The 10,339-nt window shown below is 45.4% G+C and overlaps 2 protein-coding genes across 4 annotated transcripts in view; one reads left to right on the forward strand and one right to left on the reverse strand.

Moving 5' to 3' along the window:
• tmem178bb (transmembrane protein 178Bb) overlaps positions 1-5,268 on the reverse strand; it is a 43,225-nt gene extending 37,957 nt beyond the window's left edge. Inside the window, exons 1-2 of one of the 2 annotated variants that reach the window (XM_062482734.1) lie at positions 5,114-5,268; positions 3,943-4,640 (exon numbers count right to left, since the gene is read on the reverse strand). In XM_062482734.1, the coding sequence (XP_062338718.1) occupies positions 3,943-4,324 (382 nt within the window). In that variant the 5' untranslated portion in view covers positions 4,325-4,640; positions 5,114-5,268. Of the gene's footprint in view, positions 1-3,942; positions 4,641-4,781; positions 4,914-5,113 lie in introns of those variants that run through there. The other variant, XM_062482735.1, reaches the window with a different exon arrangement.
• A 3,768-nt stretch (positions 5,269-9,036) lies between these two features.
• On the forward strand, positions 9,037-10,171 carry mrps33 (mitochondrial ribosomal protein S33). 2 transcript variants are annotated; one of them, XM_062483040.1, is made up of 3 exons: positions 9,037-9,192; positions 9,368-9,584; positions 9,694-10,171. In XM_062483040.1, the coding sequence occupies exons 2-3, from the start codon at positions 9,370-9,372 to the stop codon at positions 9,797-9,799; spliced, it is 321 nt and encodes a 106-aa protein (XP_062339024.1). In that variant the 5' UTR covers positions 9,037-9,192; positions 9,368-9,369; the 3' UTR covers positions 9,800-10,171. The 2 variants fall into 2 exon arrangements, with proteins under 2 accessions (XP_062339024.1, XP_062339023.1); XM_062483039.1 differs by having other exon boundaries at positions 9,040-9,240.
• Positions 10,172-10,339: the final 168 nt, after the last annotated feature.

Raw genomic sequence — 10,339 nt, forward strand, 5'->3', positions numbered from 1 at the left:
CCCCCTCTCCTCAATTGAATTTCAACAGGAAACGGAGTAACGTTTCTGAAAGAAAGACGGATGACCTGTGGAAAGTACCGGATGACCCCGTGGTTCCCCTACTCTGTGTTACTTGTGCTAGCGCAGTCTCGGAGCCCCCCCGCTGGGTTTCCGCTCCGCGCGGACGACGGCCGTTCGGATGCCTCGGCCGCCTTCTCGCATTCCCACAGCGGAGTCGATATCCCGCCTGTCAATGGAGTAGTTATGGCGGCATTAGCATCATTTCAACAGCGCATGATGGGGAAATGACACCGCCGAGTATCGATCGGGCCTGCATGCCTAGCCCCCTCCCTGTGATCCCTCGTCCCCAGGAATGGGTGCAGAGATGAAGAAACGCGATCAATCAAGGAGACGGACACACTTTGCCGTCTCGTGATCAATGCTGCCCATCCAATATGGGGGCGCAACCCGATACCTTCAACCGCTGGGGCTGAAGCAATAAGCTCGTTCCTGCACAGAAAATCCTTGTTTTTGTCCTGATATAAATGACAGCTTGGCAGACAAAAGACAGTGGGGGCCACATTGTCTGGTGAGATAAACTGAACATCCTGCTGTTTGTGGGCATCTTATTAGATATACTGGGCCACGGTTTGAGGTCTTTGATCCAAAATGCTTTGATTTTCCCAGAGTTTACACTGTCTTCCCATTGTATTGTTGTGCAAAGACTAATAAGACTTCTGCTCCTCTCTCTCACCAACCGTCTCTGGAGGAGGGGATCCCTCTGAATTGCTCCTCCCAAGGTTTCTTCCATTTTTTTTCTCCTGTTGAGTTTTTTGGGAGTTTTTCCTTGTCTTCCTTGAGGGTTTAGGTTGGTTGAGGGGCAGTTCTATGGGCATATGTGAAGCCCTCTGTGACATGCTTGCGTGTAAAAAGGGCTATACAAATACATTTGATTTGATTTGATTAGGAAGAGCAAAGATACTAGCAGCCAGGCAATGGATGGATGAATGGACGAATAATTCGGCCTGTTTTCAGGTTTGTTAGAGAGAGGACAACAAATGAACCAAAACAACATCTACAAGGATTTAACAGTAGCGGGGATGAGGCCTCTGTGCTAAGTGCATTTCTATAGACCAGGCTTTATATGTAAATAGGTTAAAGCCCCCATCGAGACATTGTAAGTCTATAGTAGGTGGACTCCATGTGATTTAGTTGTTTGTCATGAGATTAAACCGATTTATCTACCACTTCATTAAAAATGCATTTGGATTTCATCGTGATAAGAGAATCCCAGCAGTACAGGCAACGCGACTTGGCGGGAGGGATCCGTTCGATTAGTACTGGAAGCCTCGCTATACTCTCCGTAACAGGGGGACCTGTGAACCACCAGCGAGGCGCTTTGCCCTCCCAAGATGTCCAATTTAGCACTCCCATGCGAGGACATGGATCCCTGGGGAGCATTGTAATCCAATCCCAGGCTCAAACGGGACGTAGGCCCCAGTCTCTGGAAGGATGTGCTCCCTGCTCTCTGATTGGACCATCTGCTGTGAATGTCTTGATCAAGGGCCCCGCCCCCTCCCGCCTCCCACCCCTGGGACTGCAACGACAGATGGTCCACTACAAGGGGGGCCTTACCCCCATGCTCTCTGCTCCTCTACGCCTAATCCGCTCTTTCCTAATGCCCCCCCCCTTCCTCCCTCTCTCTTTATCCTCAGACCAAAATAAAGATATCATTCCAGTATCTAGGATCTCTCTCTCTTATTTCCCTTCATCCTTCCACTCTCCCTCTCCCCACCAAGGAGCAGTTGACAAGAGAAGAGGGAGGGAGGCATTGCTCCGGCAGGGGAAGCAAAGATGCTGTGTCCAGTCGTGTCAGCAGAAACCAGGCAAATATACACCAGCTGTCTGAATAATAACTTTACACACACACGCCTACCCACAAACACAACATCACCTGCATTGTGCTCACCACAAGTGCAGGCGCGTACAGTAGCGACCGAATCGGATGACATGGCTTGTGCCTGTATCCTTCAACGACTGTCATTCTGAGTCTCCTGCTACCCCATTCAGGATGTGATGAGGGTCGCGTTCACGGAGGACGCCCAGGAGAGAGGAGCAGTGGGGCAACTGCTGATCTGGCCAAGCACACACAGCTGCCAGGGCCATCCAAAAACACAGGCTCCGACTGAACCGTAATCGCCACGAGCAAGAGCTATCTAGAGCTCGCCCCACATCTGGATGAAGGAGTACCACTATCTGACCAGGAGCCTGACCCGAGAGGATCCATGGCAATATAATCGATTCGCTCAAGAAGCGTTCCATGACGCGTGTGGTCTTAAATCCTTCAACTACTCCTACCAAGCCTTCATTTGGTCATTTCAACATCTCCAGGTTCTCAGACCAGACACTGAGCAGGATTGATAGGGTTTCTTCAAGGCGGGTTGGATGGCGACGCGCTGTAGATTTGATCAGATCCCAGAGGATAAGTCCGGCCTGTTAGACTGTGTGTTTTAGCTCGGTGTGCGCTTAGCTCCACCGGCGTTCAGTGTGGGCACGTCAAACTTGGACGCTACCATGCCATGAGTTCCTGGATCCCCGGTCAGGTTGACTATATCAGGTCTCGGGCTTTCATGGAGGATCAAGGGCATTGTGATCCAAGATCTCCATATGGATCAGGCTGATCAGTAGATCAGGTCTGCTACTGTATCACTCCATTCTAAACCAGATCAGACTAAGGGTGCAGATTCCCTTAATCTTCAATTCAATTAACGGCAATGGCAGGTTTCCAGAATTTTACACAGTGGCATCTATTTTATTTCGTAGAACAAGACAGGAATCAGCCCACTCGTTCCTACATAGAAAGAATAGTCTATTCCTTGCATTATCCTTGAAATCCCTTTAGCAGAGGCTGATTGAATGGGGGCCCCTTTGAATGGATAGGCGCTCGATGGATCCGCCTAGACTGTGTGTGCTTTCATGAGCTCGCCGGGGACACTAAGGGGCTGCCTGCTGCAGATGGTGGGTCAGGGAGGCCAGCGAACCACCCTCAAACAGAGAGCCACAGCTGCAGCCGGCCTCATCCCTCACACGCCTGCTCCCTCGCTGGCTGGACGCGGACCAGCGCTCCACACTGACCTCCGTCCAAACCCTGCCAGCCAGCCGGCCGGCCAGGCCAGGTGACGGTGCCGTGCGTGCGGGCAACCGTGCCAGCTATGCCACAGAGACGGACATGTTCTCGACACAAGTGCCCCGTGATCAACAGTGTGATGAATGAGGGCCTTGTCTGGATCTGACAATAGGGTACACATTTGGCAGTGGCGCCTTAATGACATTAGGTCTGCATTAGGTGACTGCCCCACAAGGTTTATTGGATTGTCAAAAGGATGTGACAAGATTATGAAGGATGAGGTTGGTGTTAGTGCGAGCGAGTCAGCGTGCATACAGGGGGGGGGGGGGTGCCACTATGCATACTGTATGCGTGTGGGTGCGGGGGGTGCGCGTGCGTGCATACGCGTTTGTGTGGGTGTCTTTCACGTTTGTGAGGCGAGGTTGGCTATACCTTGACTACAGAATGGTTACGTCATCGTTTACACTTGGAGGGTCAGGCCATCATCATTGGACTCAGAGGGAGGCACCTGACTGGAAACCAAGCAGTATAGTCGTGCATTGCCACAGTGCATTGGCTTCAAATGAAAGTGTCCCTCTGCACGATAAGATATCATATACATAGCAAACTGCCACAGGCAAATTTGTGTTTTAGGAGAAGCCAATGTCTCAAATTATGCTTGATATATTTGTAATCACTTGTAGTCTATATTGTTTGGTGAGTAAGACGATAGCATAATAATTGACACAGCATTTGAATTCATCTTATAGTTAACATATAGTCAATTGGTTGTGTGAGGTTTACAAACCAAAAATGTACATAACAAAGCATTAGCCTTTTTAAGCTTTCATTCATACCTTTCCGAATGAGGTCTTCGATATCTTGGTCGAAGCCCAGTCGATGACATTTGCTCCACAGACCCATGTTGGTAGAATTGTACTGCCTGCTGCACTCGTCCGCAGCGCTCATGGCGAACAGCTGCCGTCGATTGCGAGCCAACAGCAGCTTCTCCTCCCAGTGGTCCAGCCTGGATCGGCTAGCGCGCAACGGGAGACTGTTGTTTGGGATGTAAATAAAGCCTGGGACCTTCCGGCGGCTGGAGAAACTTCGGCACCGTTCCCTATACCTCCTGGCGTCCGTTTCGTACCAGTGGTCGGAACAGATAGCCACCGCTAGCATACCCAGAGCGCAGAGAGAGAGGGAGAGCCCGGCGTAGAGTAGCAACTTCCCGGCAGCCATGCTCGCTTCTCTCAAAGCCGCATCAGCACCTCAGCATATGGACAGGTCCTCTGCGTGCAACCGCATCCAACAATTCAGCTTACATCACCCCTTGAGACCAACATTGATACCATCGTTGAGGTGCCGACGTACAATTGAAGTTAATGTAGATAGCACAAGGCAATGTCTTCGTTTAAGCCGCCGAATGATGTCCTGCAAAGCCTTTGCTGCTGCGGGAGAGCGAGCTGCAGCTGCGCGGGTACAACTCGACGAGTGAAAAGATGCTTATCTCATTCCTCGCTCAACGTCCATCCGTTGCCCTTCCCATGCAATTTGCCTGAATGGGGGGAGACAACCATAGGGACGGATGTTCAAACCCATGCAGACAGTTTTAAATCAACACCATTAGCCAGCTGATCGACGTAGCCCATTAGGCTATTATTCAAATTGAATCAAACATCTCCAGAACCTTTATTACCTCTGAATAATACGCCGTGTCTTTGCTTGTTTTAAAATATATTTTTTTAATTGTGTTCGTTTAGTGAGCATTGTTGTGATTTTAAACAACCACCCCACCCTTGAAAAAGGCAGTCTGATGTTCGATCAAAAGCATGGCTACCCAAACTAATTTGCGCAGCAGAGTAAATGAAAAACAGCTGTCACACCTTTACATTAACTAATCAGTGGCAATTGCGCGGTAGTGTTTAGAAAGAAAATCATGGGGTATTTACTTCACATTCCGTATGTCTACTTATTTCCAATAAGCCCCAAAAATATATTATGTAAAAAGGATTGGTCTATGCAACTCACCGCCTTAAATGCTTTAGTTATCTCATTTATTCCAAACGCAGCCGGAAACTATAGCCTTATGTGTTGGGAGTTCAAATATTCACAGCAAGCCTCTCAAAGATGTTTCTTCACTATACTAACATGCGCTGTCGGCAATTCTCAATTTATGTTGTTTGACGTGGCAGCTGCCTTCGCTCTCATTACAAAATTATCGAGATAAAATGCTGTTAAAAAAAAACTACAATGCGATAGGCTGCAAAATCACGTGGGTTGGTGCAAACATTATAGGCTACACTCTACAAATAAAAGCCTTGACTATATAGGTTTTCCAATCTGATGATGTCATGTAGGCGAGCCACTACCGATATTAATTTTTTATTTACGCATCTTCAAGACACCATCGTTTATGACTGCTAATCAAATGTGTTGTACCATTTAATAAATTATGTAGTCACATCGCTTATTTATTGATTCAATCTTGTTTATTGTGGGTAATATTCTTACTTGACCAAACACATTGTCACACCCGCCCACAAAGTAGATCTCGAAATGTAATTTGGACCTTTGGTTCAGACATAATTACCCTAACTATGAGACGAAGAGGATAAGAGTAGATAGAAGAGACGTTTAGGCCTAGTATTTTGATGTATGGAGAAAAATACAATCTAATATATGTTGTTTATGACTGTATGAATAAATGAATAGACCTCTGGAAACACTGACACCACTGACTCCTGCGCATACAATAATTGGAAGACGGGCATTCCTGAATAATTTATGGGAGTGCTAGTGCCCACCTGTCAGTGAGTCAGCCTACAGCTGGAGAGTCATCAACTTTGCCTGTCAATGTAGCTAGCTTCCCTGGCGAAGGAAACACTAGCAGCTCAATAAAGAAAACGTAGTTCTGCCCTTATTCTGTGGCAGCGTCCTTAACCTTATTCACGTGCCTTTCACTTCAAGATAACCTATTGTAGCCCAAAATTTGACCTACCCACCCACCTATACCTACTTTTTGGAAACTGGGAACAATTTCTATATATTTTTCTATGTATTGTTTTTATAATTATTATACATTTATTTATTTATTTGGGGGTGGGGGGCAGCTCCATAATTATTTCACTTTAACAACAATATTCCACTGTTTTTTTGCGGCGGTTGTCTTGCGTCTTGTCAGTCTGAGTGACACTTTGCAGATTACTAATCACTTTTTAAAGTCAGACATTGCATTGTTGAAAAGTTATTTCCCACAGCTTTTCATTTTTAAACATACACTTTGAAAATAAATTTAGTTTCTACAATGCACCCAATTTGTCGATTGCTATTTGTGTACATGTTATCTTGTTTCATTTTCATCGTCGGCGCTGTATTAATGGATACATCCACTGCTGGAGGAGATAGGACGTGATCGTAATGCTGATGGGGGTGGCTGTTAAACTGAACCTCTCCCTTCAACAGATCACCACCTAGTGGACAGACCCGCTGTCAAAACCGAGCGCGTTTTCGTAGTGACGTCAATGCTACAGCCTCTCTCCCCATTTGACAGTTTAACCCTTGTGTTATCTTCGGGTCATTCTGACCCATCAGTCATTGTGACCCACCGTCGTATTGTGACAAATTTACCTCATACAAAAACAAAGTGAAGCATTTTCTTTTAACTGTCGGGCTGTCTCAGACCCCCCACATTGGAATGGTTAAAAGAAAATTATTTGTATTTGTTTTTGTATTGGGTAAAATTGGGTAAACACAACGATGGTTCGTTATGAACCTTTGGGTCATGTGACCCGAAGGCAGCACGAGGGTTAAGAAGAAATCTGATTTTTTCCACCTAACAATGGGAGTGACACGCAAGCCTTTGATGAGGTGTGTGTTTGCGTGTGTCTGTGGGTGTGTGATTGCGGTAAAGCAACTAGGATCAATATTTCTTCCTCTGACCTTGTTCAATTGTGTAGCTTGTGATGTAGCAGGCCCTCTACTCTCTAGCAACTACAACATTGGGAGCAGTAGGGAGTCAGATGGCTGAGCGGTTAGGGAGTCGGGCTAGTAATCTGTAGGTCGCCGGCTCGATTCCCGGCCGTGCTAAATGATGTAGTGTCCTTGGGCAAGGCGCTTCACCTTACTTTCCTCGGGGGGAATGTCCCTGTACTTACTGTAAGTCGCTCTGGATAAGAGCGTCTGCTAAATGACTAAATGTAATACTTGTCCTTCAGTGTTTGCTGTGAGGTCCACTTATTCTATCATTATGCCAAGCTAGGTGAGTCATACATTATGTCAGGGTCCTCTGACCACCCATTCATTGCTCTAATGTTTTCATGATCAGCTCTGAAGCTGTGGGTGTATGGGGCTGGGCACACCAGGGCAGACAGAGTGTACTGTACAATCTCCTCCAGGGTCCCACTACCTCCCGCTCCCTCAGATCCTCTTCTTCCATACACCTGTCCCCTCTGCCCGCCTCACTACCATGGGGAGTAGAGCATTCAGCCGCTCTGCTCCCTGTCTCTGGAATGCACTACCACCCCAACTCAGAAATATTGACTCATTCCCCCATTTCAAATCGGAACTCAAAACCCATCTGTTTAAAACTGCATATTCCATTTAAATATAATTTACTCTGCCTATTACTGCTTTTTTTATGTTGTTGTATTCTTTATTTTTGCTGTTTTTAAATGTAATTTGTACGGTGTCCTTGAGTGTCGAGAAAGGCGCCTTTAAATAAAATGTATTATTAATGCCTGGCTGCCGTTTCACAATTTCCTGGCATTTGTCGCCATCCTGTGGTAGTTTAACATATAAACTATAAACGTCACAATCTGTCACAATCTCTCTTTTTATGACTTGTCAAATCAGTCTGATTTGAAATTATAGACCAATTATAGTCGGTATACCAAAAAAAGATATTGCTTTTTGAGGAATACATTTCATTTTATAGACTTATTTATAGATTTGGCGAGTGCAAAAGCATTCCATTGCCTCTTGTTCCTCGAAGGCATTCGGTGGACTATCCTCTCAGCTCTTACAGTACTCCTTTGGGTATGCCTTTGTCTAACATCAGCAGCCAGTGGAAGTTAGACGTGCTCTGGACAAAGTATGACGTTGGACAAAGTCATTTGCCAAATGGTCGGTATCACAGCCAGGGCCCTCAGTGGAGCCGCCTCCTGGGGTGGAACAAACTTAAACTTGGACGAGGAGATTGAGGACATAAACCAAAGGCCGAGGAAGGTCTTTGGATGCCTGGGGATACCTCAGAAGCTGATGACATGAATGGCAAGAAGGTCTATGTGGGACATGTTCGGAAGAAGATGGGATGCGACCATGCATAGTGTGAGGAGCTGAGAAGGTCCATCCAGTCCACAGAGAGAATACTCATGGGTCATCATGACCAACCAGGTGATCAGACAGCCTGCACTGCCCATTTGATACATGGTGGCCAGGCTAAAATCCAAGCAGAGTAGAGGTGTACTGTAATGGCCAGATGTCCCAACTATTGAAAATGTATATTGAATTAACAGTCAAAACCATAACAACAAAAATAAAACAATGAGATAAGACTGAATCACAGAAAGTATAGAGGTTAAAATAACACAATGTGTAGTTATATAACCACCTTAAACTATGTAATAAATATAAGAACGTTTATGTGGAACATAATATAATTTGCACTTTCAAACAGGCCATCAAGGTTTAAGTGGAACTATATACACAAATCTAAAGTAACTGTGTTGGACGGATTGTTTAAGGCGTCGGACTGTTCCTCACGCTAAATCCCATGTGGTCAACGTACATCAAAACAATATACCTTTATGCTCTTTTATTTAAACGACTTTTGTGTAAAGTAAATAATATCTATGTGTACAAAAGACAAATGCTAAATTAAAATAATTAGTTAGAAACGTTTTTGCCAAACGAAAGACCAATCAAACCAATGCGACCTGCGTCTGCGCAGTCATCTGTTCATTCGGTGGATGGGCTTTAAACTATTCATGGCATGTCTGAAGGTTAGCTTGCTAGCGTAAAGACAACATTAAGCAGTATATTTACGTAGCTTTAAAACAACAATTAAGCTCCTAAAACAGAAACTCCATGTGTGGATTCATTCTTTAGAGGTGTGTATGCATTGGATATAACAGGACTGTATGTCTGACCAGATACAGGTACATATTGGCTTTTTAGCCACAGTCAGTGTCCCATTTTGTCATTCAATGTTGTGGCATCCTGTGCCAGAATGGACATCACATTTGGCTAAATATTTTGGCAAATGCTCTTCTCTGTACATTCCAGCAATGGCCAATCTGTCCAACTATGCTGTGCGTATGGCGCGCCTCAGTGCACGCATCTTTGGGGACGTGGTGCGCTCCACGGACTCCAGTTCCATGAAGGTTGTCCAGTTGTTCAAAGAGCAGCCCATGGCCCAGAGGAGGGAAGTCTACGACTGGTACCCTCAGCACAAGATCTACTATGCACTGACACAAAAGCTGAGGTTCATGGGATTGTTCAGGTAACTAGATCTCTTAATGTGTTTGAACACGATTTAAGTTGGATGCAGGCCCAGTGTTGGTCCTTAATGGAGACGCTCCCTCAATAACCATATTTTCCCCCTTTTACAGAGATGAGCATGAGGACTTCAAGGACGAAATGAGGCGCCTAAAAAAACTACGAGGCAAGGGAAAACCAAAGAAAGGAGAAGGAAAGAGAGCTACCAAGAAAAAATAAGATTAACTTTGGTATTGGACTATTGTTTTACCTTGAGTGGCCAGAGTAATGGCATGACTGACAACCACACTCATTGTGGAGGACAGGAGTCATTCTCGAATGATGGGTCAAATTGACTTAGTAGAAGTTTAACAGCTGGTCAATGCACGCCTTGTTAGCATATGTTTGCAGTTGACCAATACAAGGTTTGTGTACACATATTTCACAATGTTTTGATCTTATTTTTTATATCCGGCTCATTATAATCTGATCATGCGTGCCCCTGATTGCACAGAGACATTACTGTATCAGTGTATGTTTATCATTCTAAAAAGCTGTTTCCCCTTTACGGTCAAACCATACATTAACATGTAAAATAAAATACTTCTGAGTGTAAAATGTTTAGTTTTGATGCATTCATGACCTACAGCAAGCATCATAATGCAAAAATGGATTCCAGTGCTACAGCCTTTTACTATTTGCTACATCGGATGGCATGGTGTTAGTCTACACTTTGCCAGCTCTGCTGTGTTGGGTTACCCAACACATTGCTTGCTTGCC

This window comes from Osmerus eperlanus, chromosome 17 (assembly GCF_963692335.1).
Source record: "Osmerus eperlanus chromosome 17, fOsmEpe2.1, whole genome shotgun sequence".
NCBI classification, from domain to species: domain Eukaryota; kingdom Metazoa; phylum Chordata; class Actinopteri; order Osmeriformes; family Osmeridae; genus Osmerus; species Osmerus eperlanus.

Excerpts from the sequence above, each read along its gene's own strand:
- mrps33 (XM_062483040.1), top strand. The coding sequence starts at position 9,370 with ATGGCCAATCTGTCCAACTATGCTGTGCGTATGGCGCGCCTCAGTGCA. Across the intron at positions 9,585-9,693 it reads AGGTTCATGGGATTGTTCAG|AGATGAGCATGAGGACTTCA; the intron begins GTAACTAGATCT and ends CCCCTTTTACAG.